Raw genomic sequence first — 19,833 nt, forward strand, 5'->3', positions numbered from 1 at the left:
TTGTGTAAATCTGCTGCAGTCTCAGGGAAGAAGCCAAAGGTGTGTTTCTAACCCTGTTCCACCCACAGCGCTCTCACCACAATGACATCGCATGCCCCCTCTGTTTGTCCTTTCTTTAATTATTCACTTTCCCACCACTTGTCTCCTACATGATCACTGTCACAGGACCTTTGCTCCACTCTGTGTCCGTTGTTCAGCATGTAGGTGATCAACAAATTGAACTTGATCAGTTGCAATTTGACTTGATGAAGAGATGAGCTAAATGTCTAAAACGTGACTCATGGCATGTAGGTGGCGTGGCCCACCTGGATTACTAACTGCTGGGAGAGAAATACTGCTGTTGTGGGTTTGTAAATGTACTCTGATATAATTATTATTATGTTTCTTGATGGACAAAGTTTCACAGACTGACAATAATGCATAAAATTGCTTTCCTCATGGTCGCGGAGGTGCTCTGTCTTTACCCAGGCATCTGTAGTGATCTGTTGTTGTATAACCACATAAAGCATGCATGTGGCCAGTCTGTGATCTGGACTACATGTTGTCACTCTGACCATGAGGTTGTCACTGCTCTATAGAGTATATAGGCGACAGTAGTGAATAGAATTGAGTATAGATTAGGGAATATCATAGATGAAATTTTCGGAAGGGTGCACCTGAGAGGAAAAGGTGCAATAACAAATGAATGTGCTGCTCCAGCGCCGCAGGCAGCACCGTGGATTTATCAACACGCAGCACAGTTAGACTACTGATATTTCACAGCCATGGTCGGAGGCATAGACTATGACGCAAACCTCAGTCAGTTTAAAGATCACTGAGTCAAACAGCGGTTTTCTCTTAGTCTTAAACATTACAATACATGTCCAAATTCTGTCAGTCAGGTCTTTGAATTTTCACAAATATCCTGTTTATGGTGATTTAGTGGTACATTTCTGATATGTTTAAGCTACAAGCAGTAATTAAAAAAAAAAAGATTTCTAAACGCGTGTTTCTGGACGTATCACAGTAGTTCTGTTCAGTTCACAGCAACAAGGACTCGCTCCAAGTTTGGTCTTTCTGTCTGTGGCGTGTCGGTGTGGTATGTGTCTGTCTGCACATCTCATATCAATGGCTAAATCTAAATAGGGGTAAAGGCAGTTTTCAGAGTTGCTCCATTTCTGTATGTGTGTGTCTAAGTTGTGTGTGTTGTGTGATGGAGACCAGCTAACTATGTCACTGTTGCTCCTGAGATACTTTAACCCGTTCGTCTATGGATGGTAACCTAGCAACAGGGACATGAGCCGACAGAAGTGCACTGATCCCAGACCTCTTTTTCCATCTCTCCCTCCATCTCTATGTGTCTTTCTTTATTTGACTTTCTGCTTTTGTGTCACTCTCCCTTCCCATCTCTTGCTCTCGCTCTCTCATCGGTGGTCCGTCCCTTCCTCCTCTCTTTCTCCCTCCCCAGCTCCAGCTGTGCGTCTGTCACGCTCACCCCTCATTAGTTTCCTCTCATTCTCTGCTGTCCATCTCGTTGTCACTTTATGAGCGGAATATTGTTGAGTTTGAGACTTAATGCGCTACAGCTAGCTGTATTGTTGAAATATCACCCACCCACATTATCTTCATCATCATTATCTTTTGTTTCTTTTTTGTAGATGAACCTCATAACCATAATGGTTTTTCCTGTCATGTTGTTAAAACCCTTTAAAAATATGAGACAGACAGGGGGACAGGGGACAGACAGAAGTCAAAAAGTCAAAATAGGTTTTTTGGTCTATATATTTATACATATATAAATGGTGTGTGTGTGTGTGTGTGTGTGTGTGTATGTCTGTGTGTCTGCACATGTAATGAGGATAACAGGCAGCCAAGCAGCACTGGTCTGTTGCCAAGCATGTGCGAGTTGTTGTAGACTGTGCCCTGCCTTGCCCACAAAGCGCACACACACGCATACACACATTATAGACACACCACTGCAACTGTAGCACCATAACAGTGGATGAAAATAATACGACTGCCGTTGTTTTAGCTGGAGGTAATTATTGTGCTTTGTGTTGTTTTTTTGGCTTTCTGTTCCAGCAATACTGATAAATACAGTAGCTCCACACAATACGGGGTGTCCTGCTTTGTGTAACTTCATTAAAAGCTATTGAGGGTGGAGGACAACATGGTAAATTTCCTTTTTCCACATTCTTCACCATGGGCGGGAATAAAGCATGACTACACGGACTTTGGAATTAGTATCTGGCCTCATTAATTGACAGCTTTCACAATGTTTCCACGCACTAATGCAATAAAACTCTAAATAGCACAAGATATTGCAGAGGAGCTTTTATATTTTGTGTAACTTTCCATTAGATTATTTTATGAGCATTCTCATTACACAGCAGTTTATTGAAAATTGCCTCTATGCAGGAGAAGACAATGGGCGGCAGCGGCAGATAGAGGCAGGTAGTCCAGTAATTGCTCCTCTTGTTCATGTGTTTTAGTGTCCTCATCAAGGCATTGAACCGGCTGGTTAGGTTAGTGTCTTGTATGGTAGCTCAATGCCATCAGTGTGTGTGTGAATGAGTGAATGAGAGAGAAATTGTAAAGCACTTTGGATAAAAGCTCAATATAGTCTATTTGCAGACCTTAATGCATCACTTACAATGTGCCACAGAATTTTGAAGAAAAACCACACGCTCTGTTAGATGAGCGAATATTATTATTATTATTATATTGTTGCTGATTGTAGCACAAAACCACAGTAGACTGTTGACCGCTGGCGTTTCAGAGTTGAGGGCAGGTCCTCCATATTTTGTTTGCCATTTAAACTGACCCATCCAGTGTAACAACATTACGGACCACAGCCTCAGAAATGACCCTCTCTGCCACACAAAGCTTTGAATTCCTATGTTTCACGAACACTGTTCATTGCCAGGTTATTGTACGGGCTCGCATTTGATCGTCCTTGATATTGTGTCCATTCTGAGCATCTTTCCAGGTGTAAGTCACATTATCAAATCACTGTGCCAGCATTTACTTTTTTATTTTTTCCATTTCCATGTACTGCATGTTAGCATCCTTACAACCTGTATTTAGTTCATTATTTGGTATTCCAAACCCGTTAGTCTCATCAGCTCTCTTGTTAATATCAGCAGCTCTTCACTCTCACCCCTCTGTCCTCTCTCTCCCACTCTCCCTCTCTCATCCTCTTCATACCACACCGCTCTCTTTATGAGTAAATCAGCAGATGAGATAAAACTGCATGCAGAGGATGATGACTATGCTCTTCAGCATACAGGGAACAGTCGTATATGTCTAATTTATGCACTCAAGCATTCTATTTTCTCGAACTTATTCTTTCCTACCCTCAGTTATTTTTCTTTGCCGTCTGGACCAAAACAGCAGGTATTGTTTGCGTGGGAGTTAAGAGAGAGAGAGTGAAGTGGCAGTGAAGAGTGGAGGGAGTGAGGGAGGAGGGCAGGAGAAAAGTTGATGTACAGTACAGGAGATTACAGGGTTGTGTGTGTGTGTGTGTGTGTGTGTGTGTGTGTGTGTGTGTGTGTGTGTGTGTTTTGGCTGGACGTGTTCAGAAGTTGCTGCTCAGGTCAGATTGTGGAGGTAGATGTACTTCTGCTGTGAGAGGAAACTAAGTGCCCTCCACACACAGAGAAAGTGAAGAGACAGCTGTTGTTGGTGCAAAGATTAACAATGTAAATGTCATTATTTTTTACAGTTAGTGCTGCTTTCCAGCCTCCTTCCTTCTGTCTCTAAATTATTAGCTCTCCTTACAAATAGGACTGAGAATTGAACCACGGATATTGTTTTTGGTGCAGACCGAAAGGCGTCTGAGAATTGACTATTGTCAAGAACCAAACCCTGGCATCGGAAACAATTAGCCAATTAGTCCACTGACAGAAGATTAGCAGCAATTTTGCTAATTGATTAATTTCTTTTAAATTCTCAATCCAAAAACATTTGCTGTTATGTCATTGAATTGGATATCTTTGGGTTTTAGATTGTTGGCTGGATAAAAGAAGTAATGTTAAGGCATCAGCTCAAGCTCTGGGAAATTGTGGCAGCCATTTTTTTTTCGTTTTTCATGACATTTGTAGACAGCAAGAATATTATTTGCCCAAAAAACTTTGATTCATGAGCAAATAGCTCAAAACTAATCGTCATCAGCCTCAGCTGTGTTTTAATTTGCAAATGTTAGCATGCTAACACACCTAGCAGAGTGAACATGGTCAACAGTATGTCCACTATACATCAGCATGTTAGCATTGTCAGTGCGACCAGGTTAGCATGCTGATGTTAGCATTAGCTCAAAGCATCACTATGGCTAAGAACAGTCTCACGGAGCCGCTATCATTGCTGTTGACATTTATTCCCTTTTGTCATTTTATGATGTTTTATAAAGCAAACCATTTATCGTTAATAATTTAACAAATTTAGCCAATTTTGCACATATTTTCATGTACAGCTGCTCATGTTAAGACTCGATTTGACTGTTAAATAAATATCTAAGTTTGTAAAGATCCATATTTTCATTTCTCAATCTAACATATATTTTCTCTGCTCAGCTGCAGTCTGCACACACTGGTCTGCAAGTTTGCAACTTTATGAGCGTGAATCAAGGCAATGCTGACAAAAAGCATGAGCACCATGAAACGAAGCATGAGAGACAGAACGAGAATACGGCGGAGACAGAAGGTGATAAAGAGAGAGGGGGAATGGAATCAAAAGTGACAGAATAAGAGACAGATGAATGAATCAGACGGGGAGAGTGGGATGGAAGGAAGGAGTCAAAGGGACAACCAGAGGGACTCTGATGGACAGAGATGGAGAGAAGGAGTGAATGAAAGACGGCGAGAGGGATGCAGTGAATGGGAGACAGAGAGAGAGAGATGGAGTGAATGAGAGAGAGGATAAGGGTGGAGGTGGAAGCTGGACCACATAAAATCGTCTTGTGCCAGAATTCTTTCACAGCGCTGGCACAGAGCTGAAACTGAAATCGAACGGAGCGTGAAGGCAGCCAGACTGTAGTGTCTCCTGGTTTTTTTTTGTTTTTTTTTTTCTAATTGAATGTAAGATAGTACACTATTGAAAGGGATAACACACTGTACTAACCAATATTCACAGGTGGCACAGACAAGCAGGTCTGTTTAACACCAGAAGGTCTCCAAAAGCTCAGCTATTAGGCCAGTGAGTTAGGACACCCTTTCACAACTTCAACCAGTGTGTAAACAATATGTAAAACATCTGTCAGTGTCGTGATCACTTACATGGATCACATTTAAAATGATCTTGCTGTGTTCAGTAATGCACTTGAGTGATGATGCTTATGACAGTTGAGATGCGGCTCAATATGGATGAAAGGTTCCTTTACGTCATTTATGGAACATTTGGCTAATGACACAAAAACTTAAAGTAATAAAAAATGTCAGTGGTGGGCTATGAAGAAGAAGAGGAATACCTGGAATATGACACGCTGCAGTGGTTTTGTCACAAAAGTCGTCCAGGCCATAGAAGACCACAAATGAACATACTGCACGTGAGCTGTCAGTGGCAGCTAGTCGCATGCTAAAAATGTCTTAGCGGAGTGTCCTGAGAGGAGTGAAACGAAATGACCAAGTGTCTCTCTGCTGTGCTCCGGGCAATTCTGAAATTAAAAACACAGCAAGGCCACATAAAGAACAGATGGACCCTGCTCTCAGTCACAAAATAAATTATAAAAAAAGCCTGCATGAATAGGAAGATGAATAGACTTTCAGCGCTGAACCTCAACCTGCGCTATAATTCGGCACGGCAGATCTTTTTGAAAGCCTTGACATCAAAGAGTTGCATTTGAAAAGGCTCCTGTTGTGAACGTGTAATTGATTGTTTTGTTTTGTTTACACTGGTTGTTACGATCAACACTAACTGGAGGTCAGAGTTGGCCTGCCAAGCGAAATCCTCCGTGTTTTTCCTGTGAAGAGACGCGCGGCAACGGCATGAAAAATTAAGAGATGTAGAGCTGGAGGAGGAGAAGAGAGAAGAAGAAAGAAGAAGAGAGGATGGATTGATGGAAGGGAGAGAGAGAAAGAGGAGGAGTGATATGGGTGTGCTGACTCACTCTGACCCTTCTCCCTGCTTCACCAGCAGCATCGTGGGTATTTATACATTGGCGTAGGCTGTTCAGCCCCCTTATATAAGCCCTTACAAAAACACACACACACACACACACACACACACACACACACACACAAGGGGAGGTGCCCAAGGTGAATGGCGTGTTTTGTTCAGATTATTGACTTTCTTCCTCTTGCTTTCTCTTCGTTGCTCCTCTTCTTGCCGTCTTCCTCCTGTTGCATCAGCTTCTTCTTTGAGTCTTTCACCCCCACTCACCAGGATGTTTCCTCTTCTCGGAGACCGTAGGAAGAGCGAGAAACAGAAACAGGAGCAGCAGTCTGGCTCGCACAGACCTCTCTCCACGCTGTTTAAACACCGTGCCAGGTCTGCCAGGCCGTGGCCACGGAGAAGATCTGATGGAGAAGTTTTGCAGTCAAGTCAGTGAACCCAGTCAGTCAATAAATATAGCAGTCAATGCGGAAATCAAACCGCCATCGATTGTCTCAATTAGCAAGCAAGCATTTTATCATGGCGGTCAGGAAGTAACCAGGCTCTCACATCATACCCACGATGTGCAATCGTGTGCAGAGCCACTCTTCTCTGTGGAGAGCGTGTGCACTGTCCTGATTTTCCAGCATACTGTGTCATTATGTAGAAACCAAATGAGAAGCTGGAAGAGCCTCCCACGCCATTTACATCCCTCTTGGCAACATTATGGCTCCTCTGTAAATTATGGAAACATTGGACGAAGTGGATAAGATTTTTTTTGTGTCATATTGTTAAAGCCATTCCAGATAAAGATATTACATTAATCATACTGAGATGAGGCAGAAGCAGACTCCTTCTCACGATCAGTGTGTTTGCATCCACCTGTTTTTAATGCACATTTTCAATTTTTAGAGAACTGGGGAAAGAAAGGTCTAAATATCTCAAAGGAGTCGGTGAATTGACATAAACAAAAAGCAACAAGGTGCAGTGGAAAGAGACTAAACGTCCCCTGGGGAGGTGAATGAACAGCAGCAGATCTGTGAGGAGCGATAAGGGGAGCGTAACCTTCCTCAAATTAATGCATGAAACAAACAGAAATGCAGTTTCCATCTCGTTTTCCACATAATTTCCTCACCGTTAGAGATTTGACTGGAGCACTTTTAATTCCATCATCTTGTTGCGTCCTCTTCTTCTGCAACAGTTTCATTGCATCCATCTGGAGGATTAGCGCCCCCAGCTGTTTATCTCGATGCGCTCAACCCCGAACAAAATTTAATAACAAACGCTGTGTGACTTGCTGTGATATGTGCAGCGACGGTTGTAGAGAGATGCCATGTGAGAAATATAGATCCAGTCACAGTGTGGTCAGATGTGATAGATCACAGATTACAGATAAATGTAGCCCTGGCCTTACTTAATCATACTTCAAATAGACTGTCTGTCAATCATTCTGTGTTCAATCACTGATCACTTAGATTGGTCTTCAACCACGCAAGGAACACTGTGTGTCTGTGTTTGTGTCAGCGACAGGTGATGTACTACTACATGTATAGATTAATGAACATGACTAATGTAACATTGAACCTGGACGCTGCATCTGACAGTATCTAAATCTGGGACATCACTGTACAGCGTGTCACTGTGTCTCACACGCACACACACACACACACACACACACGCACACACACTCATTGGCAGAGCATTAGAGGAAATGGCTATGTACAACATTAGTGTTCTGCCAACAGTTCATAAACAGAATATACTGGAACAGTGAGGAGAGGAGAGGAAATGGAGATGTTAGAAAATAACAGAAAGAAAGGGAGATAAGTGGGAGAAAGGGAGAAGGGGAAATGGGAGGGAGCGGAGCATTAGCCATTTAAAAAAAAAAACATCATCCCATTAATCTAAAACCCTGAAGGTTCAGCGTTTGTTGGAGTTAAACCAGTGACATTTTGTAAGTTGATTGTAATGTAATACTTTTTGAGTAAATCTTTGCTCTTCTTTTGAGAAGAGTCAGACCAGCTGCAGTAAAGGCTGACTGTAATGGTGTGAAAAGAAAACTGTTACTTGTTCAAGAGTAAACAAAAGATTCCTCTTAATTTAACTGACGATGCTCTCTTATTGTAATGTATTAGGCGAGTACTGTTGGTTTAAGCCCCCCCAAAAGCCCCCCCCCCCCCCCCCCCCCCGGATTGGCACACAGAAGGCTTGATGGGAGGATGATATTGATTGACAACCAGCCATTACATAATGATGTCATGTGACTGCTGGGGAGGGATCAGGGCAACATGGGACACTTCAAAGAGCTGAAGCTGAGGAAAACAGGTTTCAAGTGGGAGTCCGTGTGTGTGTGTCTACTGCTAGAGGAATGTGATGGGTTTAAGATACATGCAAGCCACATACAAACTATTCAAGGATTCAAAAAATCCTGTTTACCATTTGTTTACTTCAAGTGATTCCACATTTACGCTTACAAATTCAGTTTCTTAATCAATGATTAGTGATAAGCTGGATTTAGCTTTGACTTCAAGTGATGGCGCATGGCGCTCATCGTGAAACTCTGTCATTTAAATCCCAATACTGCATGTGATTTTTTGGCCTCCATCAGATAATTTTGTGCCTAAGGATTAGAGAACTGAGCATCCTTCAAAGTAATTAGTGAATCAAATCACTCTGGCTGCAACTATAATGCACATTTTCATTATAGATTAATCTACTGATTATTTTCTTGATGAATCAATTGTTTGAGAAAATAGTGAAAAATGCTCGTTGTAATTTCCCAAAGCCTGAGGTGGTGCCTTTAATTCCCTTGTTTTATCCGACGATCAGTCCCAAACCAAAAATAGTCAGTTCTCTAGCATACGTTAGAAAGAAAGGCAACCAATTCACACCTTTGAGAGCCGAGCACCAGGTGTTTTTGCTTGAAAAATGACAAATTAATAATTTATCAAAAAAGTTGCTGATTAATTTTCTGTCAACAGTCTAATTGATCAATTGACAAATCATTTCAGCTGTTTCACACAGAATAAATGTGGCTTTGCCCTGCAGTTTCCCTGTTGTTGCACATATAGGGACCTAAAATGTAAAGGAAAAAGTGCAACTAATGTGACTGTGCATGCAGTGACAAGCTGTCTCCTGGGAAAAAGGCTTATGAAAATCAACGCTTTTGTCTGGCATGTCAGCACTTGTATAGGAGTAATACAAATCACAAAATTACAGATGATGGTGGGAGAGTTTCATTTTCCAGTGAAGCTGGTTTTATCTGCAGAAACAACATTAATAGCACTTGTGTTTATTGAAAGGCTGCCATGAAAAAACTTTGATTGTATGGCAGCCTGATTGATTCTCCTCAGTCTTACTGAGCTGACAGTGAAAGAAGTCACTCCCCGTTGGCTGAGGAAGGTAGCTGCAGCCCATAGTGTAACTTAATGCCCGGCCCGTGTTACAGGTAGACTCTACAGGTACATTACGCGGCTGCTTACCTCTGCAGTAATTTAAGCCCCGGTCACAGCCACAGTGATGCAACAGACTGATGAGAGAGGGAGAGATAGAGACAAGAAATGAGAAAGAAAAAGGTGGACAGAGAAAGAAATGACAAAGAGAGAAAGATGTCGAGCAGCTGTCACTGCGCTGTTTGTGTGTGCGTGCACTTTCCATGGATATTTAATGTAAACGATAAATAATGAAGGCATGTAGGCAGGGTGCCAGCTACACCCGAGTCAGACTGAGACCAGCACATGGAGGGCACCAAGAGGGCAGGACAGGGGGTGGAGGAGGAGGAGGAGGAGGAGGAGGAGGAGGAGGAGGAGGAGGAGGTTTTGTGAGGGATGCAGACAGCATACATCTACAGTAACTGCTGCATTCAGAGCAAGATAGCAGAACCTGACTTTTGGAGTTCCAGATGTTGAATGCTAACAAAATGACTGGTGCTTCTAGCGAGGACCATCGACTGAGACCAAAAATAATGAGGCTGCGGTGTGTGAAAAGCTTACATTTTCCCCTTCCGGCTCAGCAGACCCCCAGGGAACCAGGGTGGGCCACAGAAAACATCTATAGACACATGGCAGGAAGAGACTGTTGAGGTGTGGTGTGATGTGGTGCTTAGACTTTGCCAGAGTCCCACAAACTGACTGAAACATGCTGCAAAATTGAAGTTGAGCTACCCTACACATTACATATGCAAAACATTTACATTAACATTAATACGTTGTCCATTACAGCCAGTCAAACATCGGCCTCAGGTGGTCCAGCTGTGCAATGATCTCTGTGCGATGATCTCTGGTTTTAGACATTTTCCTTTCAAAGCTTGACTAGTTGATCTGAACGTGTGAGATTAGGTTGTGCCACCTGCCTTTTTGACTTTCCACCACTGTCAATAAGTGTTGTAGGGTCAACTGAGGGGATGTGTAGATGGAGCAGTGGGGTGATTGTTGGGGTGGACGGAGTCAGAGTGGATGGAAAATTAGGAGTTTAGTAACTGGGAGAAAAGGAGGGCACACTTCATTTCTGGTGTGGTGTATTTTTGTAAAGACGTATTATTTTGTTTTGGCCCAACGGTCATATCGTTGGATAGCGTACAGTTCTATTTTAGTGACAAGTGTGTGTGTGTGTGTGTGTGTGTGTGTGTGTGTGTGTGTGTGTGTATGTGTTTTGGTTAGGGATTTGGCAATTGCAATACTCCAAAAGAGCAGCTGCCTTGAAGCAATATGCGCACACATCTATCTCTACCTCTGTCCCTCCACCCTCACTCTGTGTATTCAATCTGCAATATCATTGTAATGAGTGGGTGGACTGTGTGTGTGTGTGGTATCATCTCAGTGAGTGGGTGGTGTGACCGAAAAGAGGATATTGCGTGGGAGTGAAGCACCATTGAGGTGCACATTTGTGTGTGTGTGTGTGTGTGTGTGTGTGTGTGTGTGTGTGTGTGTGTGTGTGTTGGAGAGAGAGTGTTAATTCTAACCCCTCTGATCAGATCAATAGAATAAAATTTATATAGAATCTGATGGAATAGCTGGTCTCCAAATATGTAAATGAGACATTAGAGACTGCTGACAGTGAAAATATCGGATCTGATCACTGATACGAACTTGTGAGAGAAAAGAATCAGTGTATTATTATTCAAAACTGTGATTAGCAAATTCATGCTGTCACGCTCGTGTGACCTCACTTCCCTTACCAAGAGAGACGGTATGCAAATAGTATTAGTATTATTATTACTAAGAGGCAGCCAATTGTGCCCCCTGTATATAAAATGTATATATTACATAATACAGGATACAGCTGCAGTCCCGTCTCTTCTGGCCCCTCTTTGGTCTGGTGAAGGTGTGCTAACATCATAGTGAACAAAGATAAATACAAATGCGAGGGATCCATTTAAAGGCACAGTGTGTAGGATTTAGGTGGAGCTATTGGCAGAAATGGAAAATAATAATCATTACTATGTTTTCGTTTGTGTATAATCACCTGAAAATAACTATTGTTGTGTTTTCGTTACCTTAGATTGAGCTCTTTATGTTTAGAGAGGGAGCAGGTCAGTGGACTACGTTGCACCACTGTGTTTCTACAGTAGCCCAGAACGGACAAACCAGACACTTTCACGTTTTCGGTGGCCATTCAGTTGGTCACAATCTGGAGCCTCGCAGCTAGATGCACTAAATCCTACACACTGGACATCTGAGACAAAGGGTGAAGAATAGTTCAGATCCTTCAAAGTACTAATACTGCAATGTAAAAGTGCTAATAAATAACCAGTAAGCACAGCTGTTAAGTACATGCAGTCCCATATTTCCCTCTGGAATGTATTCTAGTAGAGTTAAATAGTAGCATAAAATGTAGATACTTTAAAATTACCTTCAATTTGTAGTTAAGTGCTTGAGTTAATGTACTTTGTTACAGCACTGAGCTGAGACGTGATTTCACTGTGAGCAAAGTGTGTGTGGGCAGTTTTGTATCGCAATAATGAACAGTGAAGTGACCTGAAAGGCAGCTTTCTGTCCAAATTGTTTTAGAGCTTGCACAGATATTTATTTTTTGGTATATTATATTTCACATGTCAGAAAGTCTGTTGGTACTTTGACACCTCCTGAAAATGAACATTGTGCCAGTGTTTTACGTGCTGACATTCAGCTTTAATGAAAGGAAATATTGACTGTTTTTTACATTTCCTGTCAGTGGCTCTGTGTACAGCTATCACTCTAGTTTAGGGCTGCAACGTGTGGTTATCATCATGGGTTCATAATTAATGAATCTGCTGCTTATTTTCTGATTAATCAATAAATTTGGTCTAAATGTCAGAAAATAGTAAAATTGATGTTGCAATTTTCTCAAAATCCAGAGATGTTCAGTTTACTCACATTAAAACAAAGAAAAGCAGCAAATCCGCACAAAAGAAGCTGGAACCAGAGAATATTTGTTATTTTTGCTTTAGAAATCACTTTGAATGATTAATCAAAGTTTTAAAAGATTTAAAGTCATAGCTCTACTCTCCTTTAATGGAGTTACAGTATATAGTTGTGCTCATACATTTGAATACATCCTCTGGTAAATTTGTGAAATTTGTGGTGCGTTGAAGCCATTCACTATCACACAGTTGTGCGTGTGCCCTTTTTAAATCCAAACGATGAGTGAAATCACTCAAATGGCCCTGATCAGAAGTTTGCATACCCTTGTATGTTTGTCCTGATGATATACACACAAGCTGACACACACAGGATCAAATGGCTGTTAAGGCTACCACACCTTAGTATCTGTGTATAAAAAGATATCCAGAGAACTCTTAAAAAGATGTGCAAAATTAAGAGTTCTGTCGATACCAAGACACGGTCGGGCAGACCAACAAAGGTTGCTCAGGATGCAAAGAAAGGCCCACAAGCAGCTGAAATACAGGCGTCTCTTCAAAAAGATGGTGCGGCTGTTTCAGGACGCACAATAAGGAGGTACTGAACAAAAATGGGCTGCATGGTCGAGTTGCCAGAAAAAAGCCTTTGCCAAAGCCACAATGTGCCAAACAGCACGGAGAACTTGAACTTGCACACTGAACTTGCTTCTTTACAATGATTCAAATCTACTTAATAATTTTCAGCAGTCGCTCTCTAACCTGCTTTGGCTGCCGCCATCATCCATCTCTGTTGTTCGGTGCATTTGCAGCCCTCCTCTGCCTCTCACTCAGACATACACACTATGTAAATATACTCAGGGGCACAATCAGAAGGGTCTGTGTGTGTGTGTGTGTGTGTGTGTGTGTGTGTGTGTGTGTGTGCGTGCGTGTGTGATTGTGAGATATTTTTAGCCTTCCCGTTCGTCTTGCCTGTCAGTGGAGCTGACATTGATCAGGGTGGAGATGACAGGCTCACCATGCATCGAAGCTTTCACATGTTCCTCGCACCGCTGATTGTTACCAAACTGAACAGTGGAGCCACGTTCAGCTTTTTTTTTTTGATCCTTCATGTGTGTTTCTGTGTGTTATTTTCGACAAGCATGTGCCCGGGGAGAATAAAAGTCAACCTTGAAGTCGTTGTAAATGCAAATTTTTCTATTCTGTTGATGGCAAACTTTGTGAGCACAGGAAATTCTGTTAATAAGAAGATATTAGATATGAGGTTACATTTTCCATCACATTATAGACATTTAGAAGGTCCTCTTATGCAGAGTGGCTGACAATGAGTCAACAGTGCGGGAGTGACAATAAGAGTGTGTGGGTGTTAAGACAGAAGCACAGCATCCCTCTGTACATTTATCATAGGTTAAGTGAGTGCTGCTTCTCACAGCTCGGAGACGGCGAAATGAATCAGCTTTCATCAAGCCTCCCGCTCAAAGTCATGTCTAATTTAGCTTGAACTTAACTTCTACAATTATGTCAATTTAAGATTGTACTCTGACATTTTAAAGCTATGACCATGCGGAGGATCGCCTCTCATTTAGTGCGGCTCGCTCACATCAGATACAGTTAACTGTATGAACACAGTGCAGAGTTTCTCACTTCTGCATACGAGCTTGATTTCAAATAAGTTGCAAAATATCCTTCATGCAATCACATGTGTTCACAAAGTGGTGAACTTCTCTCCATCCTCGCTTGTGATCGACTGAGCCTTTCAGAGGTGCTCCTTTCATACTATCACCTGTTACCAATCAACCTGTTTACCTGTGGAATGTTCCAAACAGGTGTTTTTGGTGTATTCCACGTTTCCCATGAGATAAAACATTGAATAAATTGTCTTTGCACTGTTTTCAGTTGAGTATATGTGAAAAAGAATTGGCAAATGATCACATTCTGTTTCATTTATGCATATATTTCATATATTATTTCATACAAATATTATATATTTATGTGTATAGCATTTAGGCTAGCTCGGAAGTGATCATTTTAAAAATAGTTAACACATTTTAATATAGTTTCTTATATTACACAGCAACATTTTGCTTTGTGCACAGTGTGAAGGCCAGTGTTGGTAATTTTCCCTTCCTCTCTCTCTCTCTCTCTCTCTCTCTCTCTCTCTCTCTCTCTCTCTCTCTCTCTCTCTCTCTCTCTCTCCACAGTGTGTTGTTTCGTGGTTCACAAACGTTGCCATGAGTTCGTCACTTTCTCCTGTCCAGGCGCTGATAAAGGACCTGCATCAGATGTGAGTACAAACAAACACATCACCTAAAGTCACATGGCTGCGCCCAGTATGAGCAGTGAAAGACAGATGGAAGACGATCCACACATCCAGCTCATGAGGCCCCGTCACCTGTCAATACCTGTGTTATGGTTGAGCTTCCGCCATCTTTCTCTCTGGTCTCGTTTTCCTTTTCCTGTCTTGACACTTCCTCTGTGCCGTCACACAGGAGTTTCTCCAGTGCTTGCATTTGATAGAAGTTGAATACAGACATTTAACAGCCGAAGCTGCCCAGCACCAGCGATATTGGCCACTGAGCAGCTCTGGCATGATGGGAAACTTCGGCTGTGAGAGGGATGAACAGTGTGTTGAATAGAGAGCAGGGAACAGGAGGAGGTTTTTACAAGTCTTTTGCACTTTGATCGTGAATTGAGTTTCTTAAACAAAGCATCAAGTGTTTCTGTCAAATTAAATAAAATGGACTGGCAGGATGGATTGATACAAAGTGGGACTGTGGCTGAGACGATAAGAGATATTTAGTTTCTTGGTCAAAGGTTTTGTCTTTAAACTCGGGTTAGAATAGTCACACGCCAGCTGTTTGTGTATTTCCAGCCGTCACCAGGTTATGTAATATAAAGTGCAACAGAGTCGACAGAGGGAGGAGGTCGTGGTGGATGAATGGGTGGATGAATGGGTGAAACACTGCGCACCCAGGAGACTGAGGTTTGAAACCTTAGTTATTGACACTGAGATGACTTATTATTTCAGTTTTCAGTTGCACTTTGATTGGTTGAGGCAACAAAACTGCGTGGTTAGGAAGTGATCGTGACACCTGGATGCTAGCAGCATCAGTGAATAGAAAGAGCACATGTTGAGTTTCAAGTTGAAGTTCATTTGAGTGGCGTTATCATAGCATTACTTTACACAAATGCTATTTAAAGGCATACAGCAACAGAAAAGACGGAAACGTAAAACCTATAATGTCAAAGGTACAAACACATTATGTTAAAGCAGCTGTAATCAATATTTTTATGCCACCAAAGGATCACATGACTGCTTTTATGTCACCGTAATGACAAACCCGCAGAGAACTGTCACCTGATGCTTCAGTCCCTCTCAGCTTTACGGAGCACAACTTCACTGTTTTGTTTGTCCCTCGTCGGGGTCGTTTTCAGCAGCAGGCAGCCAAAAAGTTGTAATAAACCCAGTGTGCACCATCTGCCCAGAAACAAACAGCAGACACGGTCAGCGACTGGCTGGTGAACAAAGGGGAACAGAGACCGATATTTCCCTCGGGAGTTGGCGGAGACCATAACTTGAGCTAAAAGAATAAAAAAATATATGACTTCTGTTCATCAGGCCACCAGAAACACTCACTGTAAATGAATGATAATGCTGCTCCATATGACCATCAATTCTCTGAACATTGTCTCATCTGCAGTAACAGGAAGGGCCTTTAAACGGTACTCTCCTCATAATCTCATCCACTCTGCAAAGGAGCCGAGGAGTGGTGTCGTTTCTCTGATTTCTATTATTTAAATAAAAACCTATTCTCTAACATTTCCTATCAAGCAAGACAAAATTAGCTGCCTTCTCTTCTCTTAAGAGCACTCTCAGGATGCCAACTTCACCCTCTCAAAAACCCCAGGGGTCTTTGAGTTCCTCAGCCATGTCCTTACCTCCCTCTGGAGTGCCCTTTCAGTCTGACAAGTACACTTAGTGAGCCGCCTCCAGAGGAAAGGCTGGTGTCGGCTGCTCGGCTTCCTGTGGCGTGTTCTGTATAACTGATAAGTCTCCATAGTCTCAACTTATATGTTTGTCTAGCAGCTTCCACGCTTCTTTTTTTGTCCTCGTTCACCTGACTCCTTCTTCCTGTTTTTCTTCGCACTATTTGAGTGCACAAATAGCCTCTTAGTTTTAGTGAGGGCTGGGTAACCAAACACACGCTAAAGATCCTCCATTTTCTTTGCTTTTCGTCCTCCAACATCTGCAGGCTCTTGGAAATCCTACAAAATCCAAACTTAAACTGTGTTTTTTAAATCAGTGTACGTATTGAAATATATTGTTCCCGTCTTTAAAGTTGAACAAATGGAGTCGAACGTTAATTCAGACAAAGTCTCATTTGTGTGAGCTCTTTGGCAGCTGTTTCACACTGACTGGCTCATCCACAGCTTCGCGGCGAGTAACATCTAATCATATTCATGTAGGTGTACAGTGCAGCCATTACAACCTGACACTTCTCACCATTAGTCTGCTGATACGCTCGCCACTCTCCGTTCCCTTCAACCTCCTCCATATGTAATGTTTTCCTCGTCTGTAGATTTTATTGATTATTTCAGGTTTGATGTTCATGTGTGTGATTCACGGTTCTTTACGCTCAATGCTGAGCTCACTTCCTGCGCTGTGTTCGCTCGGTTGGAGTCGTCTGTGCAGTCCACACGTACGTGGCTGTTTTTTAAAATGTAGCTTTTTCGATGAGGTTTCGTCCGCGCACAAGCACAATTTTAGGTTGTGAATTTATGAATCCTGCTAAGGCAATGGCCGGTCGGGCCTTCACCATAATAGGATCAGATTTTCAGTCGCAGGTAGCCTACCAGTAATGGCTTTTTCAGGCTTCTGATTGGCCAACATGGCTTCAGCGTTAGGCTTGTATCACCACCTGTTGGTTTGGCATGCTCTTGACAGCGCTTCAGGTGTGGCTTTGTGTTCTCATATGAATGGAGAATGAAGGAAGAAAAGCTCTGGCGTTTGGACTAGGCATTCTTCTTCATTGCCTTTTTGCGGCCACACGTCTTTGTGCATCACTGCCGCAAACTGTGGATCAGTGGACTAACATGAAACCAGCAGCAGAATACGAACTGCACTGCAGCCGTGCCTGCATGAGACCTCGTTTCCCCGCATTTCTGCAACAGAAGTGACAAAGTTAGCATGACCCATCCAGGCTGAAAGACACCTGAGTAAAACATCTGTTTCCCTCCTTTAAAACTTCTTCAAAGGCCTTTTACTTGACTTCTTGAACCAGCAGACAACCTGTTTCTTCTTCAGTAACTTCAAATCTCCATATATCTGCTTCTATTTCCTCTGACTGCCCCCTCCCCTTTTTCTGCTACTATATTTCTATATCTGGCACACATTTAACTCTGCTCTCCCTGAACATTTCTCCCACAGTCTCACTCTCCACCGTCCCTCCCGCTTTATCTAACTCTATTCTGTACATCCTCTATTTAAATGCCACTCCACCCGGGGGGGGCCCTGCTCTTAATTACGGGGCCTCACCACCCCCACCATGTCGTTTCCTTAATGAGTTCATGGTCTTATGACCTCGGTTCCTGCACAGTGGGAACGTAGCGTATCTCTGCTCCAAACTAGCTGCACATTTAGATATAGGAGAGAGGAAGACAGGTAGCCTGCTCAGAGATGATGGGAGGAGGAAGAGGAGGAGGTGCTTGGTTTTTTTTTAACACCAGGCTTTTCCACTTGTCATGTAATTCCTATAATGAAGTTTTGTAACATATCCAGGACAGAAAAAACGAGGGATTTGATCAGACGGGTGGAGAAGTTGTAGATATTTGCCTCATTGCAAATAATATGACTTGATCATGGAACATTATGGAACAGCTGGGTGAAGATTGTCTAATAATGGTGTCATATTCGCACTGCTTGACACAACGTTTTCACCCACGCACACCTGCACAGAAATGGCTTCATGAACTTGAAACACTGAGAACATTTTCAGCCGTTCCATTTCAATCATTTTCGGCTCCGTCATGCGACATTATTAGGCGTCCTCGGCAGTTTTATCTGTCACTTAATTACAACAATGGATGGGTAGGCCGAGTCATACTGTTTAAGATTCAGCTTTGATATGCTGCCAGAGGAAAATAAAGCTGTGTTTTTCTCCCCCACTGCTGTGCTTTTTCTCCAGATTATGGAAATCTTCCTTGGTTTCCGTTTTTCTGTGTTTCTCAGAGAAGACGACCGTGAATATTCAAATGATGACGGGGGCAGATTCTTGGTTTGCAGAACATTTTCAGCACGCTGAAGTGCCACCATTTAATGTCCAAATGCAGGAGTAATGCTCCGCTCATATAATAGCCAAATATTTACAAACTCAAAAGACTCTTGGAGCCAGGAGAGTCAGTGTAGGGCTGAAATGATCAACAGAATAAATTGAATTGATTGATTGAGGCAAAAATGACAAAAATTCTGGTTTCAGCTTCTCAAGTGTGAACAATTGTTGCTTTATTTCGTCTTATATATCTTTATATTATAGAGAACTGAATATTTTATTTTGCTGACAAAATCTGGGAACTTGTAACAGGAAATTGCTATTTTAGAGGCCAAATAATCAACAGATACAGACAGAATAAAAGGCAGGACAATTAGTTAATAGTTGAAATCATCATCAGTTGTGGGTCTTCGTATAATAGGATTCATGTACCAGAATCAAATGACTCCTCAGGCTTCGACCAGTCTTGAGCGTTTCTCTGAGTCCTTGAAGTTGGTAATGTTGAGGGACGTCTTTTTGGGTCACATCCATGAAGGAGCAGCCAAGCTGGAGATGTGTTTAAAGGACAGCGGATACAGTAGAGGAGCTGCAGAGAAAGACGCAAGAAAGATTTTTCAACGTAATCACTAACGTTGTCTGAATGGCTGCCGCAATCAGCCCACCACTCCCATTTTCCCTCGTGCCAGTCCCTCTCTCTCTCTCAGTCGTCTCTCTGACAGCCATGTATGTTTAAAAGAAGAAGTCAATTATAGATCTGGGTTAATAGAATGGGTTCCCTGTGGGAGAGGTCGAGGGATGAGATCCTCTAATGAAACCTACATTTCATGCCCACAACCCGCTAATGCTATGGAACTCAGTGTGTGTGTGTGTGTGTGTGTGTGTGTGTGTGTGTGTGTGTGTGTGTGTGTGAGAGAGAGGCTGAGATATACACACGAGGATCTCACTGATCCAAACCAGCTGAACAAGTCAAGACAGAAAAAGTCAGCTCAGGTCTGTGATGAAGGATATATTTATTTCTCACTTGTCATGGGATTCCTGGATTGTCATGGAATTTTGAAATTTATTTTCCAGGCAGAAATGTCAAGTCAAGCCGAGTCAATTTTATTTACATAGACCAAAATCACAAATTAGTTTTAAGGGGCTGTAGTGTACACGCTGGACGGC

General features: G+C 42.3%; 1 protein-coding gene across 2 annotated transcripts in view; it reads left to right on the forward strand.

Annotated features, from left to right (window-relative positions):
• Nucleotides 1-19,833, forward strand: part of prkcbb (protein kinase C, beta b) — a 91,219-nt gene that overhangs the window by 14,958 nt on the left and 56,428 nt on the right. For both annotated transcript variants that reach the window (XM_076753172.1, XM_076753171.1), the window contains exon 3: nucleotides 14,602-14,684. In XM_076753172.1, coding sequence (XP_076609287.1) covers nucleotides 14,602-14,684 — 83 coding nt within the window. The remainder of the gene's footprint in view (nucleotides 1-14,601; nucleotides 14,685-19,833) is intronic.

The sequence above is a fragment of the Chaetodon auriga genome, chromosome 16 (genome assembly GCF_051107435.1).
Source record: "Chaetodon auriga isolate fChaAug3 chromosome 16, fChaAug3.hap1, whole genome shotgun sequence".
Lineage (NCBI taxonomy): Eukaryota > Metazoa > Chordata > Actinopteri > Chaetodontiformes > Chaetodontidae > Chaetodon > Chaetodon auriga.